Source organism: Telopea speciosissima, chromosome 3 (assembly GCF_018873765.1).
Source record: "Telopea speciosissima isolate NSW1024214 ecotype Mountain lineage chromosome 3, Tspe_v1, whole genome shotgun sequence".
Taxonomy (NCBI): Eukaryota; Viridiplantae; Streptophyta; class Magnoliopsida; order Proteales; family Proteaceae; genus Telopea; species Telopea speciosissima.
The window spans coordinates 4,892,101-4,913,391 of record NC_057918.1 but is presented as its reverse complement, the minus strand read 5'-3'; the positions used below and the strand labels follow the sequence as shown (position 1 = coordinate 4,913,391).

The 21,291-nt window shown below is 38.2% G+C and overlaps 3 protein-coding genes and 1 long non-coding RNA gene across 4 annotated transcripts; all 4 read right to left on the bottom strand.

The window, feature by feature from the left end:
* Positions 1–1,288: 1,288 nt before the first annotated feature.
* LOC122655657 lies at positions 1,289–6,268 on the bottom strand. Its single transcript, XM_043849916.1, has 3 exons — positions 6,111–6,268; positions 5,035–5,102; positions 1,289–4,896 (listed from the first exon to the last, which is right to left on the bottom strand). Exons 1-3 carry the CDS (start codon positions 6,241–6,243, stop codon positions 1,408–1,410), a joined length of 3,690 nt encoding a protein of 1,229 aa, XP_043705851.1. The 5' UTR covers positions 6,244–6,268; the 3' UTR covers positions 1,289–1,407.
* A 700-nt stretch (positions 6,269–6,968) lies between these two features.
* LOC122655660 (very-long-chain 3-oxoacyl-CoA reductase 1-like) lies at positions 6,969–12,344 on the bottom strand. Its single transcript, XM_043849919.1, has 3 exons — positions 11,626–12,344; positions 11,163–11,232; positions 6,969–7,463 (listed from the first exon to the last, which is right to left on the bottom strand). Exons 1-3 carry the CDS (start codon positions 12,264–12,266, stop codon positions 7,209–7,211), a joined length of 966 nt encoding a protein of 321 aa, XP_043705854.1. The 5' UTR covers positions 12,267–12,344; the 3' UTR covers positions 6,969–7,208.
* Positions 7,861–11,156, bottom strand: LOC122655664. Its single transcript, XR_006331993.1, has 2 exons — positions 10,443–11,156; positions 7,861–7,892 (listed from the first exon to the last, which is right to left on the bottom strand). It is a non-coding gene; the product is annotated as an uncharacterized LOC122655664 (long non-coding RNA).
* Positions 12,345–18,718: 6,374 nt separating the features above from the next.
* LOC122655659 (very-long-chain 3-oxoacyl-CoA reductase 1-like) lies at positions 18,719–20,973 on the bottom strand. Its single transcript, XM_043849918.1, has 3 exons — positions 20,325–20,973; positions 20,107–20,176; positions 18,719–18,978 (listed from the first exon to the last, which is right to left on the bottom strand). The coding sequence occupies exons 1-3, from the start codon at positions 20,969–20,971 to the stop codon at positions 18,724–18,726; spliced, it is 972 nt and encodes a 323-aa protein (XP_043705853.1). The 5' UTR covers positions 20,972–20,973; the 3' UTR covers positions 18,719–18,723.
* Positions 20,974–21,291: the final 318 nt, after the last annotated feature.

The window sequence follows — 21,291 nt, the reverse complement described above, 5'->3', positions numbered from 1 at the left end:
ACTATTCATCAGAAAAAGGGTACAAAATTTCCAAAATAGACAATGTGCCATCTATTTGTAGCACAAAAACCAAAAACTAGGATAAAAAAAAAATTCACTGTATGGTCAGCCAACGGTTACCTCTTCTACAGACTAATAAGCTGTAAGCCAGAGAGCACAAAAGGAATCATTATAATGGTGTTCACTGTTCAGTTTATAAACAGTAAAAAACCCGAAATTCCCTTTTGGATAGCTCCAAACTCAAAGGACTAAACGTTTTTCCTATTAGCAGCTACATACATGGAGAAGTAGAATACAATGACCCATCCAGTGAGTCCCACCTAAGATCCCTAGACAAAATCTTACACAGTAGTATGACTCATTACCTGATTTATTGCATCTTTTGGATAGCATGAAATGGAGACAGTAAAGGAGACAAACGAACATAGATTGAGTGTTCATGAAATCATGATAATCAATGGTCAGTTCTGGAATAGAAGATCATTAAGTTTGATCTAATGGGACCATTTGAAAGCATGGTTCTTAAAACTGGACCAGCAGTCGAACCCAAAAAGCCCCGTTCCCAGTTTTTTCTGGTTTTTTCAGTTCAGGAAAAAATCGGGGAAAAAAACCTGGAAAATGTCTACGAAACAAAAATAGGGCAGTTTAGTTTTTCCAGTTCGAACACTGGCTCAGTCTGGTTTTAGAACTATGATGGGAAGGTGGGTCTAAAAGTTCATGCATACACAAGTATATACATGAGTATGGTAGACAAGACCTTTACCCCCTATTACACTTCCCAATATGCTACAGGGACTTTCCAGAGGTTCACTTCAAATTTCAAACTAATATATGAAATTTCATTAGACAATTCTACAATTAAATTCTTATTATTCCTCATTAAAGTAATTAACTAATTTTATGAACTCATGCATTTCTGTAAGTAAACTTTAATGTTTGCCAACATATATTGAGGTGTATCAAGAATTCCATCCACCCAGGCTCATTTTCCTACTCTTGAAAAGTTCACTGAGAGATCCACGCACATCAATCCAAATTCTCAGATCATGCTGTACACTAAAGTACATGTTAGCCCCTGCACTTTACCTATAATGAGCATTCATTCCTGAATAAAGATCAGTAAAGCAAACTAGCTTTCCAATGTATTTTACAGCATTGCTAGGGTATGAGATTCTTAACTATACAAACTAAGGGAAGAAATTGGAAGGGACAATGGCTAAGAGAAGAAAATCAATAGGCAAATCTCAATGTGTTAGCCACTATCAATGACAATCCAAAGGAGGGAAGCAAAAGTTTTATCCAGGTCCAGGAAGAGGAGTGGCAAGGTAAACCAAATCCTACTCTCACTGTTCTACTAGCAACGTATTGGTCATGAAAATTAGTGTATATGTGCATGTACATAATTAATTATTCATATAAATATATGTTACCATTTTGCGGTGAGTGATTTGTTCTTTCCAAGTAGTCAGATGATGAAGGGGATGAACCATCCGAAGGGCTTTTGGTGCTGGTATCTGAATTGTTTATTTCACCTTCATCTTCAGAACTGTCACTACTACTATCCTTAAATATTGTACCTGAAGTAGCAAACAACCTCTTCTCAGGAATAAAATTGTTAAAGACTTCACCCGTTTTCTTACTTGAAGCTTTTCCTGCTGTCACAGGATTGTATTTGGACCGTGACTTAAGCTTTCTGCCTTGTATGTTTTTGAGAACTCCTACATCACGGCTTTCCCAGCTGGAGCCTGATGCATCCCAATCTACACTACTTTCTTTCTCAAAAGCATTATCACCAGCTCTGAAGGGAAATTGGACCATAGATGAATGTACAGGACTATTGGTCCCAGAAGCATCAACAATTTTGGTTTTTGAGGCTTCACGAGGAATTGAATCACAATTTTCATGGTAACAAGAAGTTGAATCTTTCACCCTATCTCCAGCAGTTGTAGAAGTCTTTCTGTTGGGAGTGTTGGGCATGGGTTCACCCTTTTTGGTCTTTGATATTGGTTCTTGAAGTTTTACTGTATCAAAGGAATCATTCCGAGGCTTCTCTTTGAATTCCTGGCTGTCATGTGAGTTGAAGGACTTCTGTAAACCAGGTGAGGTACCTAAGGAATGCACATTATGCTTGCTTCTTTTCTTATTGGATGGCAGCTCTTTATCTGACCTTGCAATTTGAACATCCTTGGCACCAAGGTCTATACCAGGAGCAACTTCATGTCGCCTCTGACTAGGCTCAAAGATCTTAATGTGGCAGATCTTATCACTTTCAAACTTCGGATGCTTTTTTGTTTTCTTATTGGATGGCAGCTCTTTATCTGACCTCTCAATTTGAACATCCTTGGCAACAAGGTCTTTAACAGGGGCAACTTCATGTTTCCTCTGACTAGGCTCAAAGTTTTTAGTGCAGCTGATCTTATCACTTTCAAACTTCAGCACTTTCATGTGGTTGTCACCTTTGTCGTTACCTTTATCATCACTAATGTCAGCCTCATGAGGTGGTCTATCTATGTTGCACACAAAAATATCTGATGGAACTTCAGAAGGTTCATTGGTCCCAGGGATTGAACATGGCTTGGAACAATTTACCTTACTCCCAATATCTTTCTCAGCTTCTGACATTGAATCAGCTAATGGGTTTGTAGGACCTTTTTTCCCCAACCTTGTTTTCTTTGCATTTTGAGACCGGATGTTTTTCCCTTTCTTTTCATCAGATGAAAGTGCAGGATCTTCAGTGCTGACATCTTGCTTTCCTGCCATTGGATCTGGGAGATTCTTGGCAGAACTTTCAGTCTTTCTTGACTTCCTTTTTAATTTATAAACACTACCTCCTTCAGCCTCTTGGATTTTGTTGACTTGAATTGGAGGCACAAAGTTTACCTCATTTTGACATGCATCATCAGGTTCCTTGTCAAGATCTGTTAATGGAGTATTTACAGTTCCCACTTTTGATACCTTCGCTTTTTCATTTTGAAACAGAGTGTCATGCTTTTCACTTGGATGATCACTAAAAAAAGCTTTGTCGAGCTCAGGATTTAAAGGAATGGCACCTCGAACACCATTAGCATCTTCTATGCCTACGGAGGAAGGTTGATCAGAATCCCTGGATTTCTTTGACTTCTTTCTTCTTTTATCACCAGGATCCCCAGTTCTTGCTATGGCTGAGGACTGCAACAACTTGGAAGAAATAACCACATCCTTAGAGTCCATCTCTGTTTTACGTAGACCCATAGACTTGAGCTTAGAAGTGGGTGCTTCTGATGGCATTGGTTTAGGACATTCATCCTGTAACAGTGCCTTTTCTTCCTTCTCAATTACACCAGTCTTGTCATCATCACCATCGTTAATGTCATGGCAAAAATTCTCATGTGCCAAAATTGTGCTATCCTTAGCGTTACCAGACTCAACAACCACGGGTAGATTAAGTCCTTCCACACTGGCAGCCTGATGTTTCTTTGACCTTTTCGATTTCCTTCCTTCAGATGCCTCTACATGGTCAGAAGTATCCCTTCTCTCCATATTGCTAGTCACAGGTTTAAATTTAACATCAACAAAAGGACCAGCAGCATCAGTTTGCTCAGGAGCCAATGCTGCATCAAACTCTCCCCCTAAATTTGCAAGATTGTTTTCCAAAGCTACCTCAGAAGTCTTTTTGCTTACATCATCACCAACATTGTTGTCACAGCAAACATTCTCAGATACCAAAGTTGTGTTATCCTTTGTGAGATTTCCAAGCTCAGCAACCCTAGGCAGATCAAGTCCTTCCACACAGACAGCCTGGTGTTTCCTTGACCTTTTCGATATCCTTCCCCTGGATGCCTCTATGTGGTCAGAGGTATCCGTTCTCTCTATTTTGCTAATACCAGGCTTATGCCTATCAATATCAACAAAAGGATCACCAGCATCAGTTTGCTCAGGAGCCAATGCCGCATCAAACTCTTCCCCCAAATTTCTATGGCTGTTTTCCAAAGCTACCTCAGAAGTCTCTCCCCTTACATCATCAACATTATTGTTGTCACAGCAAACAGTATCATACACCAAAGTTTTGCCATCCTTTGTGAGGTTACCAGGCTCAGCAGCCACAGGCAGATTAAGTCCTTCCACACTGGCAGCCTGATGTTTCTTTGAACTTTTTGATTTTCTTCCTCTGGTTGCCTCTATGTAGTCAGAGGTATCCCTTCTGTCCATCTTGCTAGTACCAGGTTTACCCATATCAAAACCAACAAAGTGATCAGCAACATTAGTTTGTTCAGGAGCCAATGCTGCATCAATCTCTCCCCTCAAATCTCCATGGCTGTTTTCCAAGGCTACCTCTGAAGGCTCTTCCCATACATTATAACCCGAAGGGATATCATAGTCTACTTGATCATAGGGACTTGATGGTTTCTTCTTCTTTTTCCTTTTCTTCTTATTGCCTAAACTAAGAAAAGGGTCATCTTTAGGAAGTCTAATAGATAACCCCTCTGAATCAGCATTTTTAGGTTTCTGTTTGTCATTTGATGAGTTCTGAGGAAACAAACGATCATCCTTAAGAAGTCTAGTAGATAACCTCTCCGAATTAGCATTTTTAAGTTTCTCTTTGTCATCTGATGAGTGAGGAAATATATCCCTTGGTTGCCTGCTTCCAACTTGAGGAACTGGAGGAACATCTAAAATCGACACATCTTTAGAAGGACGAACAAGTCGAAGAGTATTTGTTTCAGCCAAAGGGCCATCCCTGGTAAATACATGGCTTGGCAGGTAACTAGCCCCAGGCTTCAAGTGATATGTATTTTCCTTGCGCTCACCTTGGTGAGAAGCATCAAATTGCAAAAACGACATCTTCATAGACCCATTGAAAACACTTTTAACAGACACAGAATCTGATAGATGATAAAAGCACCCTTTGTGTTTTACCTGCAAGGATGATAATACCACATCACAAAGGATAGAGCTTACTGATTAAGATAACACATTACCGCCTCTTTTACGAGAAGAAACAAAATCTCAAAGCACTAACCCAAAAATAAGGATAAAAAACAAATAAAAGCATACCTTTAAAGCATTGACAATAATCTCGCCAATGTTGGGAAAGTGACAAGGGTGGTCAATCATTATTTTATCTGCATGGCAAAGAGAATGAAATTATGGAAATGCCTTAAAAAATAAAAAAGAATATGACAATAATGCTATAAATACGAACTGAAAACAACAAATATGAACATAACCAGGGAACAGATAGGAAAGCATGCATATCCAAGCATACAAGGATTTGAAGGAGGAGGGAAGCAACAATTACTAAATACAGATATACATTGAAGTCAATAAACCCAACTCAAATTCAGCAATTTAAATCAATGCTGAAGAACCCATTCAATCATGCAGTGTGAACCAACTTGACACATCATGACAATGGTGTGGGTACAGAGTGACCCTGTTCACCCTTCAAAACAAAAAGATTCAATTGACACACACTCCAAGGTTAGAAAAAGAAAAGAAGCATTTGAACCATTCTATCAAGTAGTCCCTTTCATGCATCAATGGAGTGGCTTGCTCTTAAAACGACATTACAATAGGAAAATTGCCCATATGAGGGCAACCCATATTGTCAAAGCTCAAACTGACATAGGATGCCTTGAAGTGGTGCTTCTCCAGTGACAAAAAATTGCTTTGGACAGTATAAATGTTTGAAAATTGTATAAGTCTTCAGTCATCCAAGGGCTTACAAATGACCCTAATTTTCCTCCATGCTACAAATGACATTTTTTTCTCAGAACCGGCCAACAACTCATCACCTTTTGAGATTTTGAAAAGCCATTTCAGTCTGTTGCCAGAAAAAAAACATTAATTCGTACATACATATTACGTGTTGGCATTGGTGCTAAGAATGCCTAAATAGAAGTAGATAAGGTATCTAACAAGCTGTGAGGGGCTTGCAAATACGAAAAAGGTCATCACCGAACTATACGAAGAAGACGAAGTTTATACTACAAATAGGGAAAATTTGAAGAAAAAGAAAAAGAAGAAGCTAGACAGAGAAGAACAAAAAATTAATGAAGAAAGAGAAATAAAATAAAATAAAATTTGGGGGGAGTGGGAGTGGAATTAAGATTTGAGGAGGTCGAGAAAACCTTTGAGGTCGCGGACGGTATCCTGAACAGATACGTTCATGGCGAGATGGGTATCAAGATTGCTGTCCAAAAACACAGTGTAAGCACCAGTATCAGCATGTCCTGAACCATCATCACTCGCCGCTTTCGCCATTGAGGAAGAAAATGAGGAGGAGAAGCAGCTTCTCACTTCTCAGACAAAGGAATACAGTGCCACCTTACTACCGCTTTTCTTACAAATTACAACACGAATGGAATTCAAAAAAATCGTCTTGTACGACTCGCAAAACCGACTCATTCGCGAGGCAGCCCAGCCGATCTAAATGGATCGGCGACTCGGCCGAGTGGAGAACTGACTCGATGCTAAAATATTAATATAAGGGCAAGGGGCCAATGAGAACACCCGCTATCAACACAAAATTGATTTTTTGATTTCATGAGAGGCTAGGTGATACTCTCACACACTCCTATGTCTGGGCACAACAGCAATGTAACCAAGTAACGTTCTTTACAACATACGCTACATCCAGACACAATTGATTTCTTGTTTTTTTTTTTTTTTGGGGGGGGGTGTTTGGATGGGTTATAGAAATGACTAGGTCAAGTAAAAAGTCGCAATATTTGTGGGCAATGTAGGAAGCTTTTAGGTATTCCACTTAAGTTTCAGATTTTGGGGGTTGTACATTTCTTCTATGACCTTGTCAATTGTTCTTGATGATATTACAATTGGTCATATTATTCCTTCTAGTGGGGAATTCATTGAGGATATCCTGTCTCCTTTCTTGTTTGTTCTATGCTCTGAAGCGTTTACGAATATTGAATTAACCAACCCAAAAGCTTGAGCTATTAAATGAAGAGATTCAATTGGCATATGAAGTCATGAAGAGATTCAATTGGCATATGAAGTCATACAAGGTCCAAACACTCTCGGAAGGGAGATTATTCTCTAACACTTCCCCTCATATGTAATGCACCTCATGGGTGAGACCGTTCATGAAACACTTGTGGTCCCTCAAAACTGAACTAATAAAGGAGTAGGGGATCATCTTCTTACCACATCTTCTTTCATTGTAATACCCCCACAACCCATCCGACCTACAAAACCAGAACAAAACAGAATCATGCCTTCTTCCTTGCATCCTTAAGCTGTCCCCTCCTCCGAATCTTAAGGTTGAATGAAAATCGCCCATAGTCGAAAACAGAATCTGGCACAAAGTAGAGTAAACCCCATAGTAAAGAATGTGGCCAATATGGAGTGCAACGTGGTTCATAGCCTATCCAGCGCACAGCAGCGCGAGCGTAACCATCTGTGGATGGTACGAAGAAGGAAGATTTCTTAATGGATGCCATCTTCGTCGCCACATATAAGGGTACCTGTATAAGCAAGCAGATATTAGATCAAACACAAGACATGGAAAATCACAACATCTTCTAGGTTTAACAACATATTGAGTTAGATTTGTTTATCATTTGTTTAGATCCAGCCAGCCAGAAAAATTCACTACACAATCCTAAGAACCAATTGGGTGCATTGTTTCAGTCCCTTCAGGGTGGCTGAGTCAGAAAACTGTACCACATCAATCCAACCCAATCATTGATCAAGTCCCTGACTTAGACTTGACAATAATACATAATAAAACCAGAGGCCAGTACACAGATCAGTTAAAAGGATTCCCATCAGTAGCATTTCAGGACTTAGGGTGTTAGTCCTGACCGGTTTCTAAATGCGAAAGGCAGAAATGAAGTTAGCTTAGGTTTTCAACAAATTTTGGTACTCAGGTTTTCAATTCCCTAATGTTTTCACTTTCTTGTGATTACCGGAAATGAGTCCAATGTAGGTGATATGCACTACATTACCATGGAAAAACAGAACAAAATGATTGCATCACTGGTGGCAACCAAACTGTGAACTGTTTAGATTCAAAACGATATCGTGAAGATTTTAAATTCCAGAGTAGACATAATTCACCCAAAAATAAAAGTTCATATCATGGAGAAGTGGCATTAAAGGTGGACTGAAAGTCATGGTAATAGGAGCTCAAAATGTGAGGTGTTTCCACTAAGGACCAGGAGCAAGACTTACAGGGAAGAGCCAACAGGGAAAAGATTCTTGAAACAGGAGACAATCCAGGAGCAATCACCAAAAGAATGGACAATAAATTTAATGAATCAATAGCTTAGAGAAGGACTCATAGTTCTAACATCATGGAGATGTAAGAGACAAGAGTAACACAGAAAGAATCTTCATCATAAAAAGAGCTCCAGGAAGCAAAGACTAAAAGCAGACAACAGAATGCAGCAATCATGAAATACAAAACAGTTCAATTGGAGGCAGCCATCTATAACATGTCAACAACTCAACAAGGGAAGAACTAAGGGGGGTGTTTGTTGGGGGGAGGGGGATCCTTTTGACAAGGATCATGAAATACACTAAAGCCCCACCTTTCTAGTTGAGCAAAGCATTATCTAGTAGCCTAAAAGTCTACCACATGGCATGCAGATGGGGCCAAATTTCGTGGACAGGTAGGTCCCTACACCCCCTGCTCACATATCAAGTTTCAGCCCACCTTGAGTTTGCCAAGTGGCAGAATATAACTTTTAAAATCCAGGACTATTGGAAAGTGAACAGTAGTGTTGGAGTACCATCGGCGTGCATGAACATGCATGGAGGAGCAACTTGTTGAATTTGAGTCTGTAATTTGATAAGTGTTTAGTGTCTTATCCAGACCGTTCACTGTCCATCCATGATCCAACGGTCAGAATTGCCATATCTTTCTGCCACATGGCAAAATTTTGTGTCCTGACAAGGGAAATTTATCTTGACGGGTCGTGAGGCGTGAAGTGGCAGTTTCCCTAATTAAAAAGTCAGACTAATTTTCCATGATATGCTGTTTCCTCTTTTCTATATTGTTGTGTCACATAGCGGAGGATACATACTTTCATACAAGTAGCCTATTGTAGGTCAGCAGTCAAAAGTTACCTACTTACCTTATTACAACAACAACAACAACTCAGCCTTACCCCAACTAATTGAGGTCAGGTACATGGATCCTTGCCCTCCAATCAGCTCTATTCAAGGTCATACTTGATAACCTACTTACATTATTAAACATACCAAATAAATGAATAATTGAACCACAACACGGTGTAGAGATCCAGATGATTATAAAATTACAATGTAAATGAACCCTAAACAAAATATTCCTGTTCCATAAACAATTATACATCCTACGAAAACCTAAAAAATTCTATCCCTTTGCCTTCTGCTAACGAATACCCTGTGCTTGCCACCTAAGTGGCATTCACCCTTTTATGAATGGTCTCCCTTGATAGAAAGAGATCCTACTTTCAAAAAGGGAACTCAAAAAAAAAAAAAGTCAGTCCAAGGGAAATAGAAGATAAACTAAATGAATCTAAATAGAAACCATAACAAATATAAATAATTAAAACAACTAAGTTCTTGCAGCTGCTCCTCTGTATTCAACCATGTAATGACTCTAAAATATAACCAGAAACGAAAAGGACCCATGTGGACCCACAGGCAATCCACATCAGCTTCTTTTCTTTGACTTCTCTTCCTCTCCCTTTTTTTTTTTTTTTTTTTTTGAGAAATCAGATTCCATTTTCTAGGGGGGTTAGTGGATGGAAAAAACACAAGTTCTCATTTGATGCCAAGGGTGGAACCAAGATTTGAAACATTGACTAAATGAAATACAAACAAATATGAGAAAGAAGCACAAGAAGAAGAAAGAAAAAAAGGAATATAAAATAGTCTAATGAAACAAGATGGATAATAAATGGGTGATAATGGTCTACAAGGACTCAAATACTTAATCCTAATTGTATGTGTGATGCATAGGTTTGGCAAATATATTGCTTGGCTGCATGCACAGTGGAACTTATTACTTTAATTATAACAAAAGATTTAAATTAGTAGCTTGCTCCAACATGCAAAGACACAAATAATAATAATAATAATAATAAAACTCTATGTGTTTTATCCATAAAAGGTAAAAGCCAGAACCTGGGGGATGCATGCAAGTTGGCAACTTCAACAGTGGGACCAACAAAATTCTTTCCCAAGAGTCCCTAGTAGGCTCTTATTTGCACTACATGATTCAACATTCAGCATTTTCTATCAAGTATTAGTTCACCAATAAGAGGAAAATATTTTAAAAACCAGTATCCGAAATAGGGGACGGGTCAGGCTTATGTGATTTCTGAATAAATTGTCTTTACAGCATGAGGAATTATATGGGAAAGAATTGTAAGCAGCAGTATCCAGAACAAAAACCACCATATTTAGTGCAGCCTTGGTGTATGCTCTTACATTAGAGTGATGAGATTCAGAACCACCCTTCTTCAATGATCCCAATCCAAACTCAAAAAATTTAAATCTCCTACTTCTATCAAATTCTTTATATTGGCTGATCACTAATAATTTGGATTATCAAATGACTCGGCTAAATTATCTAAAAGGAGGAAAACCCATTAATCAGATGGATAGGCTAATCATGTAAATGAGATTTTCTTGTTATGTCCGTTCTGATCCACTAGGATTACTGGGAGTTTAAGAGAATGATGTGTGATATTGTAGTTTCGTCTTGTTATTTGATAGCTTGGTTGGTTTCAAAGTAAATAATTAGAAGTGCCAAAAGGGCATTGCAATAACTTCCATATTTCTTGTTATACAATCAGATGTCAAATTCAACCAGGCCAAGAGATATCCCAAAACACAAAATTGATAATAATGTCAAACTAACTTGAACTTGAGATCTCTTCCTGATAATTTCCAACCATGTGACGAAAGCTTGACAGTTCTAACTTTAGGGTCCGAAAAATCTTTGCATAGATAACATTTCAACTTAAGATCTGAATAACCATGTGACCAAATCTAAACAGTTCTAACTTTAGGGTCCAAAAAATCTTTGCATAGATAACATTTCAACTTAAGATCAGAATAATCAGAGCAACTAGTTAACAGGTCTATAGAACACCATCAACCATATAATACAAAGGAAGATAGAAAAGGACATGTCTGCCTGAAACTAATTTTAGATACAAATTGAATACCTGACACTGCACATCAATTCCACTATTCTTGTACTCCACATAAAGGCATCTCGAGAACTGATCGACATACCTGAAGATAACATATAACCTTCCATTCAGTACACCTAAGGGGCCAAAAATGCAGACTCTAAAGATCTCCTCTATAACAAACTACGAATAAGAACAAGTATAAACAGAAATGCAAGCAGAATAGCAGGAGGAATGAAAATCAGAGTTACAAGTATTCCTAGGTTTTGCATTTTAAAATTTTAAATAAGGATTTTATGCACCCACAACGTATAAAGTCACAAGCTCGGATCCTCTCATCAGTTCCGAAAGTCCCTTACCCCAATGCAGAGGTCAGCAGCATAAACAGAGCTGTATCTGACCATTAGGATTAGTTCCTCACGAAACTCGATGCAAAAAAGACCCACAAATTGCAGGAAATTAACAAAATGGGGGCGGAAAAAAAAAAAAGACTTACGCTTTCGTGGCCGCATAAACAGCATAAAGAGGATCGGAAGGTATGATAATGGCAGCACCCGAGCCTATATTGACGATTGCGCCCTTCTTCCTCTTAAGCATACCCGGTAGTAGTGCCTGCGTAACCTTGGTGATGGCTTCAATGTTGATCTGAACCAGATTCTTTAAGAGCTCTTCATCGAGTTCATGGAAGAACCTCGCATAGGGGTAGGAAACGCCAACGTTGTTTATCAGAATGCCAACATCCAGTCCTTCGATGGCTTCCTGAATCTGTTGGATCCCCTGGGAAAGGTCACCAGAGAAATCAACCACCACATTCTTGATCTGGGTGTTCCCAAACTTAGCCCTGATAGTGTCCGAGACATCCTTCAACTTGTCAGGATTGCGACCCACCAGTATCAAATTGAGGCCCTTCCGCGCCAATTGAAAGGTGAATCCCTTCCCAATACCGTCGGTGGGTGCCGTCACGACCGCCCACGACCCATATTTCTTGAGATTCTTACCAGGTCGGAAGAAAGAAACGTAAACCCACCGAAGAAGGGTGAAGGAGAATTTCAACAAACAGATGAAACCCAAAACAGAGAGGAGACGAACCCAAATGGGTTGAGCATTGAATTGCTCCATAGTAAAACAGAGCAACATCTATAATGACTACTAAGTGTTCTCTTTCTGGATCTGGATCTGCAATTTAATGGGGGGGGGGGGGGTTGTGTTCGGGGAGGTGGATTAAATAAAATATAAATAAGAAAGAAAAGAAGATCCCATGAATAATCCAATCTGGGTTGTTCCAGTTAGATGGGATTTGTTCAAGTTAGGTACGATTTGGCGGAGAAGAGCTTCACTGAACGGCTGAGAAGAGGAGGAGAGCTGATAAGTTGTGCATTGCCTGCCATTTTTTTTTTTGGGAATTTTAACTTGGGACATTGGAGGGAACTGAGGAGGAGTAGCTCAAAGTAGGAACGGACCGGTATGTATTAAAGCCATCACCATCAAATCATCAAGGGGTGACAACTGACAATAATTAAATATATGGTGGTTGAACCGTTGAACCACCAAGCTAATAAGTGCCACCGAGTGAGACGAGTAGTGAATCCGGATCAGCTACCCACATGGCCACATGGGGCACGGGTGGGGCTGACCCCTCCTTATTTAGTAAATTCGTGAATAAGATGCGTATACAAATATTTTTTACGATTTTTTAATAGATACTGTGAAAGTCGTATATTTTATAAGGGCTGATGTGCTCTATGCTGCAACGTAGCCTGTGCCCACCTGTCATTCAGGGAGTAGGGTGATCATTTCGCTCACCCCCATGTATATTGGTGCAGCCTACGTCCCAGATATAAAGAACATTTGACCATTTTATAAAATGAAGTATTAAACACATGGGGAAAAAATCTCTACATGCGATCAAGTAGAGATCTCTTGCCCTAAACACATATATTCGAGAATGGCAATAAAACGGATATAGATACGTACGAGATTATATTCTTATATAATTGATATTTTCTTTTAAGTGACCCTTGTCTTATTTCCTAAAGTCTTTTAAGATAGGGATATAAAAGGATTTTCAAAAATAAATTAAAATTGATATCATTTTGTCGTTATCAAAAGGTGTCATTGTCATGTTCATTTTTGAAATACAAATCTGAAATTACACTATTACCCTCATTGATAAAACAATGTGTGTTATACTAGTTGGAAAGAAAAAAAGAATAAGAATACAAAATTATTTGACATCTTTTGGAATGTCAATAAGAAAATTTCTATCATAAATCAGTGAAGGTTAAATGTAACAAAATCTACAAGTCTTTTGAATAAAAAAATTCAAAAAAATTACATATATGTGGAAATCTTTGCTTCTGGGATATGTAATTTGATATCCTCACAGGGCTCCAATAGCTACTGTATCGGAACCATCCCTGTTCGCTTCCATTATCCAAGGTGAAGCTCTAACTTTAAGAGCTGGAATATTGGATAGTATATCAGAAGGTTTTGACTCTCTCATGGTAGAATTAGTGTCGTGTCTTACAAGCCAGCAACAACCTCCACGGCTTGAAATCTTTAATGTAGTCCAAAACATTTGGTATCTATATATCTTTGTATAAGAGTTCCTATTCCTTCCACCATATTTTCTGGGAGAATTACATCAGCATGACTGACGTATTCCCTGATCCGGAGGGCCAAATAGATTGCCACTTGCATTGGTCACGTTTTAATATGTAAACTTCAATTTACCCAAAAAAATAAAAACACTATTGAAACACGAGATGTATGATTAGGATATCCAAGGGAGTACTTGAAAATCCCACCAACACTTTCATCCATAGTTTTAAAACACAGTATCGGATTGGACGTATTGGCCATGCCGGATCATGTATGTTTTTATTAGGGTTAAATTTGTCCAGAAAATGATATTCTTATTTTCGCTTAATACGGACCATGTGTATCGGTATTGACCAAAATCAATACTATTACCAATACCTTGATTTAAAACCATGATCCCACCTTGGTTAGGTGGTTACTTGCAAAATTAGTGATCGAGCTCCATGCACGTCATTTTGCCTCCCATCAATTATGGTTTTATAATATTGGGAGAATGTTCTCTGTCCAGACACATGGACAGCCTGTGAGGGAGGCGGGGTGGTTATTGTGTCCATCCCCATGTGTCTAGGCGTAGGCTACGCTGCGGCACAGAGAACAGCACCCCTATAATATTTTAGGGAAAAAGATCTCTGTCCCGGAGTGTGGACTACGCCAGCACTCCCATGAGTCTATCTCTCTCCTTCCCATGTAAAAGGACACCTCTGCCCCCTTATTTTAAGGAGGAGAGAGATAGACACTTTTTTTTTTTATAAAACGGAAAGAGATAGACACATGGGAGTGCTAGCGTAGGTCACACTCCCGTACAGAAAACTGCTTCTCGATATTTTAATAAAGTCAAGTGTTTTAGGGAAAGTTATCATTAAAATAAATAAATGAATGAGAAGGAATAAACAAAAAATGAAAACGTATGAAATTGGGCTAAGTCATTCCTTCAGTTATAAGTAATGCTTCTGGTCATTCTCCTTAAAATCAAAACTAACCTTACAGACTTACTATATGACCAAAAATGTCGCAAATGTATCTCCAAACAAAAAATGAATGATTAGAATAATTAACAAATATATATTAAAGGGATAAAGTTATCTGATTGGGGGCGCATGACACATGAGGGTGGGTGAAAACAATTTGGATCCTCTACTGCCGAGCTGTCCGGCAGGACCGTGTTACCCAGACACGATGCTACGTGCAATGTCTACCTTACCCCTGTCCAAATGCCTTGTCTGAGTGAGGGTAAGGTGGTCATTGTGCACAGTACCATGTCTAGACAACATCATCCTACCGGGCAGCTCGACAGTAGAGGATCTGGATCCGAAAACCAAAAATGACCGACCTGCTCCTGATGATCCAAACCTTGCCCATATCCCACCTCATGTGTCTACTGCACCCAGAGACACACTCCAGGTCCCGGAGAGAGAACGTGTTCCCTATATTAAAATAACATATGATAGAGTTATTCTCAAATAAACCAAACCTAGTGGAAAACAGCAAATCTATCATAGATTCTAAAGAGTCAGTTACGTGAGTACGTGACCCTTTTCCCAAAAGGTTCACCCACAAGTGACCTATCACCTAAAAGGATTTCATAAGTGAGTTAGAAAAATAGATTCTTTAGATATATTTAATACTTTTTTATCTAAAAGTCAACATATAAGTTGATGAAAATGCAAGAAAAATGTTTAGATACATATGATTGAAGTGGACTTCAAATATGTAATTTATAAAGTTTCCCATACATCCATTTATCCAATAATCTGGATAGGTCACATCAAAATATTTTTTATTTGAAAATTAAAATAAAACTACATCTGAAAATATATATAAGTACCAAATATGGAAAGAATTTTAGGTAGATCATACAATCAATTACAAAATTTTCTTTTTTCTTTTCAAAGTTGATTTCACTTCCTTTACTTTCCCTACACTTGCACCAGAGCCTCTAGTTGTATGGGGGTCGTTATTACTTATTAGCAGGTTTGAAAATCAAGAATTGTGATCTGGATCAATCATGGCTGATGCCGATTTAGAATCATCTAACAAATCCCTAAACCCAAGTTTCCGCATAAGTTGAGGATCAATCCAATTCGGGTTGGCCCTAATTAGACGATTCGATCTGATTTTTCAAATTCCAGTTATTAGGCCTTCATGTACTCGTCAAAGAGTCAACTTCATAATTATAGTGTGGTTACACGTTGAAAGTCATTTAATGCAATATTCATGTGAAATTACAAGAATTATCCTCAATGAAAAAGAAAAAAAAAACATATTGTACTAAAATGGCCAAAAAAAGTAAAGTTACAATCTTTTTGTCACCAACCGTAGTTACAACAATATTTTGCCATTTATACAAGGGGAAGAACACTGCCAAACAAAATAGTCTACGCTAGCACCTCCTTGTCGCTATATGTCTCCTCTCATCCTATAAAATGCTAGACAGAGGGTGTGTGCACAGAGGCAGGGATTTTTCTTCATGGGAGGCAAGGTGGTAATTTCGTTTGTTCATGTGTTTGAGCACAGGGGCCACACAACCAGGCATAGATCGTTGGATTATAATTATTATAAAATACATATCTAACCCTTAGATCATTAATCAGATGTCATATAATGAAATATATTCAAATATGTTGTATAATGAACGATTAAGGACTTATGGTCATAATCTAATCATTGGTTTTTTATTTTACAGCTACTTATATTAAGCCAGTGGACCTACTATCTATTTTAAGATAATAATATTTAAAAATTTTAAGAGATTTTTCAAACAGAAGAATCGACATGTATCCTATTTTTTTTAAAGGTATTTTCTTATGGTTGCATCCTGTTGTCACCAAATAGGTGAACTAAAAAGTAGTAACTTTTCTTTTGCCTTATTCCCAATAATTATTTTATGTCAGGGTAATCTTGTCATTCATATGGATAATAATAAATTTTAAAAATAACATAATGATAAGTCACTTTCAACTTATTTTGATAAACCCTTTTATCCATGACTAAACTAACTTTTCAGAATAAGATAAGAGACAAAAGAGTGAGGTTACAATCTTATTATAACCAACCATGGTTACTTTTTCCCTTTCGTTTTCTTATTTAGGTGTTAAATAATTTGTAGCCTTATTTTTTTGTCTTTTGGTTTAAATTTTTTTTTTTTTCAAGTGAGAGTAAATCATATTAGTTCATGTATGTATTTGAAAAATGTCCAAGACAATGATATTATGAATTTTTTCCTTGATTTAAAAAACTTTAAAAAATAAGACAATGAACAATTAAAAGAAGGTGGCATTGTGACAAGTTCTAAATACATTTATTTAATCCTTGACTTAAATGTGTCTCCTCACATAAAGATATATCTTTTAAGGTATAAAGGTATGTCTCTTAAAGATAAAGGTACATGTCTCTTCAAGGGAAGAGATGTCTTGTGTCCTTTCAGACATTATAAATATGTATCCGTATTTGTTTAGGGAACACCTAAACCCTGGAATAGCATCGACAGGTTATTTAGAAATATCCAGCTAACAGAAAAGGATAATCCAAGAATAGATGAATAAATTCCACGTAGGGGGTGGAGGATTTCGATTAAAATCCATATCATCCAAATATCATCATCGAATAAGAATAAAAGCAAATTGCAATCATGCTTGAATGATAATGTCACAATAAATTCATAAATGCATGAATAAGAATAGTAAACAAGACTCAAAAAATAAAACCCACTCACAAAATAATGATTTTGATAAGGTTTTTAAGATTCAAAGTGAATAAGAGTGTTCTAGAATATGATGAAAAGAGAATCATGATCTAAGAGATATGGATTGAGAGTTGAAACTTGTATCCACCCGGGTATTTGGTTCTCTAAGCCTCAAGGGACAAGGGAGGGTGTCTTGGAGTCTATTTGGGTCTTAGAAACACCCAACATTCAAAGATTTAAATCAAAAGCTCAAAATCCAGGGGGTTTCTTGGTGGTTGAAGCTTTAAATCAAATAGATTCAGCAAGAGGTCAAAATAGAGGTCTTTATAGGATTGTAATGAAAATAGGAAAGCATCCTAATCCGATCCGAAAAAATCTCAACAGATCAACTGTTTAGAGGTATCGTATTCGCCAAGTAATATCCGCTCCGATCACATCCAATCCATATCGATCCGAATCCGATCGTTTACATCCCTAGTCTTGAGTATACGTTTTTTAGGATCTCTCTCTCTATAAAATGTAAACTTTTTTATCGAACCTCAATTGTTACCAGGTTTCTTTGCAAGTACAAGAGAGGGACATGTAATTTTTTCATTATATTAATGTAACATGTCATTAAACACTAGGCAGACACAATCTCTTCTAAATGACTAGCTTTTAAAGGTGATTTCTATTTGAATTCCAATAAATGGTATCAAATTTGGGACGTGGCAATTCCAATGTGCCTCACATGTGTTCTCGCATGGAGGGAGAGATTGTTAATAACTAACTATTAAGGGTTTCCCAAAAAATTGTTACACTTTCCCGTAGAATTAAATGTAAAAAGAAGAAAAGAACCTTCCATCCATTCATACGCCCAAATTATTAAACCAAAGATAATCCATATAAAAGTAACAGTCAATTTTTAACAAAAAAAAGAAAAGAAAATGTTCACAGCCAATTGATTGAGTGGATTTATTCTGACAACCCTTCCTTTATAAGGAGGAAGTATTTTACACTCGGAATTAAGGTCGAATGAGTTCTTGTCGATTTCATTCCAGATTGATTGGAATCAAAATCTGTTCTATATTAAGACACTTATAAGGGAACAAATATACTGAAACATGGTTTAAAAGATCTGTGCAACATAACTTGTATATGAGCCCGGATCCTCTCCAATGACATTTAACCACCAGACTCAATCTCACATCATCCATGGGGTATGAGAACCACACCTTAGCGGTGGTCCCCACATCCCATGGATGGTATGCGATCGACTCTGGTGGTTAAATGTCATGGAGAGGATCTGGATTCCTTGTATATGGCCTTGTTCTACTGCTTTTTCATGAAATCCCGATGTTGTCCCTTCTTACGCATGTTGAGGTGGTATCGAAAATAGATCCAATCGACCAAGGACTCGGGTAAAGCACGAATCAGAATCGTCTGTATAGAATGTGGCCAATACGGCACACATGTATGATCGTACCCAATCCATCGTATGCTTGCCTTGCTGTACTTTTCGGGTGATGGTGTGAACAAGTTAGTTTTCTTTATCCTTATCATCTTCGTTGCCACAAGTAGAGGTACCTGATTGAGGAGGATTCCATAGGATCAATAATTAAAAATAAATAAATAAATAGAATAGGAGAGAAAAATTATCTCCTCTAGTTCCCTGCCCCACCCAGTTCACACGTTGATTATGATTAATTACAACTTTTTTTACTACCCAATTGATATAGACTTATACATATTGATACCTATAAGTATATTTATACCGAGCATGGTTTGAGGTATCGGTAGCGTATCACCAGTATTGGGTGATATGTATCGGTTTTGCAAATGATTGATCTTGATATTGTGCTGATATTGTATTGGTGACATGGTACGGACAACGGATTAAATGGTAAAAAAAAAACCTATTTTTTAACAGAAAATCATTGGCAAAATTTTCTAATATGACCGATCCATGCCAATACCAATTTGATACCGTTTCAGTTTTGGATTGACTGATACCCGTTCTGATATCGATTTTGCTAGTCACCGATACCGTGCTAATACTGTATTGGTAACACGATATGAACAAGGGGTAAAATGGTTAGAAAACTCATTTGTTAAGGAAATTCAAGGATAATTTTGTCTGATACAACCAATCCAAGTCGATACCGTATCGATATCGCATTGGTTTTAGGTGTTGCCGATACCCGTTCCGATATCATGCACTAAAACCATGATACCATTGCTAAAAACATGACAACAAAAACCATGGACGACTCCTCCCTATCATGATGCATCGTGGTGATATATATTCTAGATCCAGACATTTCTGTGGAGCATGCATGCCGATACCAATTTGATACAGTTTCAATTTTGGATTGACTGATACCCGTTCTGATACCGATTTTGCTAGTCACTGATACCATACCATACCAATAGCACGATACAAACAAGCGATAAAATGGTTAGAAAACTCATTTGTTAAGGAAATTTAAGGATACTTTTGTTCGACACAATCGATCCAAGTCGATACTATATCGATATCGTATCGATTTTGCATGTTGCCGATATCCGTTCCGATATCGTGCAGTAAAACCATGATACCATCACTAAAAACATGACAACAAAAACCATGGACTCCTCCTCCCTATCATGATGCATCGTGGTGATAATATATATTCTAGATCCTGACATTTCTGTGGAGGATGCATGCTTGCATACCTGGCACTGTACATCAATCCCTTTCAATTTGCAGTCCACATGAAGGTTTCTCGACAAATGATGGACGTACCTGCAAAACCACCATAAACAGATAAAGAAACGGTTTATTTGTAGGATAGGATACAGGAGGAGCAGCAACAACAGCTATAGCATGCAAGGGCATTCATTAATTAGGGATTTAGGGTTCGGGCTTTAACCGCCAGAGAGCGCTAACGTACGCTTTGGTGGCAGCATAAACGGAGACAAGCGGATACGAAGGTGTGGCAGTGACTGAACCCGACCCTATATTGACAATGGCACCTCTCTTCCTCCGAAGCATCCCCGGAAGAACAACCTTGGTCACCCTATTAATGGCTTCAACGTTGACTTGAATCACATCCTTAAGCAATTCTTCATCCACTTCATGTAAAAACCTCGCGTAAGGGAAAGCAACCCCTGCGCAGTTCACCAGAACCCCAACATCCAACCCTTCTATAACTTTCCTGAACCGTTCGATGCCTTCCGATAGGTCACCGGCCAAATCAACCACAACATTCCTGATCTGGATTCCACCATATCTGGACTTAATGGCATCCGATACTTCCTTGAGCTTCTCAGGATTACGACCCACCAACACCAAATTAAGGTGTTTCCGGGCCAACTCGAAGGCCAACCCCTTTCCGATGCCGTCTGTTGGTCCCGTCACGACTGCCCACGAACCGTATTTCTTGAGATCCTTTGCAGGTCTCAAGAAGTAGATGTAAACCCATCTGAGAGAAGCAACGGCGGACTTGAGCACCATGAGGAAACCCAGAAAGAAGGGCACCAAAACCCAAAAGGGCTGAGCTTTGATCTGCTCCTCCCAGAACCGGATACAGAGCTCCATCTTTCTTCAATTCCTTGGGAGATTCTTTTTGTTGGAGCCAACAATGGAGAGTGGAGACTCAGGAGAATTGATTAAACTCACTCCACTATCTCTCTATTTCTAAACTCTCAACTCCTTCTCTGAAAGTCTCGACAATCAAATCCAGGGTCGGTGGGTGGGTGGAGTGTGAACTGTGAACACACCCAAATTAATTGATCCTTATTTTCCCTAAATAAGATTAGTGTTACAGACTTAATTGCAACAATATTTGCATGACCCATATCTGCCCTCTTCCTCTCTGGGAAAAACAGCACACTTTCGAGTGAGAACTAATTGGACAT

What these genes read in the sequence shown, in the direction of transcription:
- LOC122655657 (XM_043849916.1), bottom strand. Translation starts at nt 6,243, where the DNA reads ATGGCGAAAGCGGCGAGTGATGATGGTTCAGGACATGCTGATACTGGT. An exon ending in TACCGTCCGCGACCTCAAAG is followed by an intron (nt 5,103 to 6,110) that starts GTTTTCTCGACC and finishes TTTGCCATGCAG; the next exon opens with ATAAAATAATGATTGACCAC. An exon ending in TTATTGTCAATGCTTTAAAG is followed by an intron (nt 4,897 to 5,034) that starts GTATGCTTTTAT and finishes TCATCCTTGCAG; the next exon opens with GTAAAACACAAAGGGTGCTT.
- LOC122655660 (XM_043849919.1), bottom strand. Translation starts at nt 12,266, where the DNA reads ATGTTGCTCTGTTTTACTATGGAGCAATTCAATGCTCAACCCATTTGG. An exon ending in GTTTATGCGGCCACGAAAGC is followed by an intron (nt 11,233 to 11,625) that starts GTAAGTCTTTTT and finishes TGTTATCTTCAG; the next exon opens with GTATGTCGATCAGTTCTCGA. An exon ending in GAATTGATGTGCAGTGTCAG is followed by an intron (nt 7,464 to 11,162) that starts GTATTCAATTTG and finishes TTGCTTATACAG; the next exon opens with GTACCCTTATATGTGGCGAC.
- LOC122655659 (XM_043849918.1), bottom strand. Translation starts at nt 20,971, where the DNA reads ATGGAGCTCTGTATCCGGTTCTGGGAGGAGCAGATCAAAGCTCAGCCC. An exon ending in GTTTATGCTGCCACCAAAGC is followed by an intron (nt 20,177 to 20,324) that starts GTACGTTAGCGC and finishes GTGGTTTTGCAG; the next exon opens with GTACGTCCATCATTTGTCGA. An exon ending in GGATTGATGTACAGTGCCAG is followed by an intron (nt 18,979 to 20,106) that starts GTATGCAAGCAT and finishes CTCCTCAATCAG; the next exon opens with GTACCTCTACTTGTGGCAAC.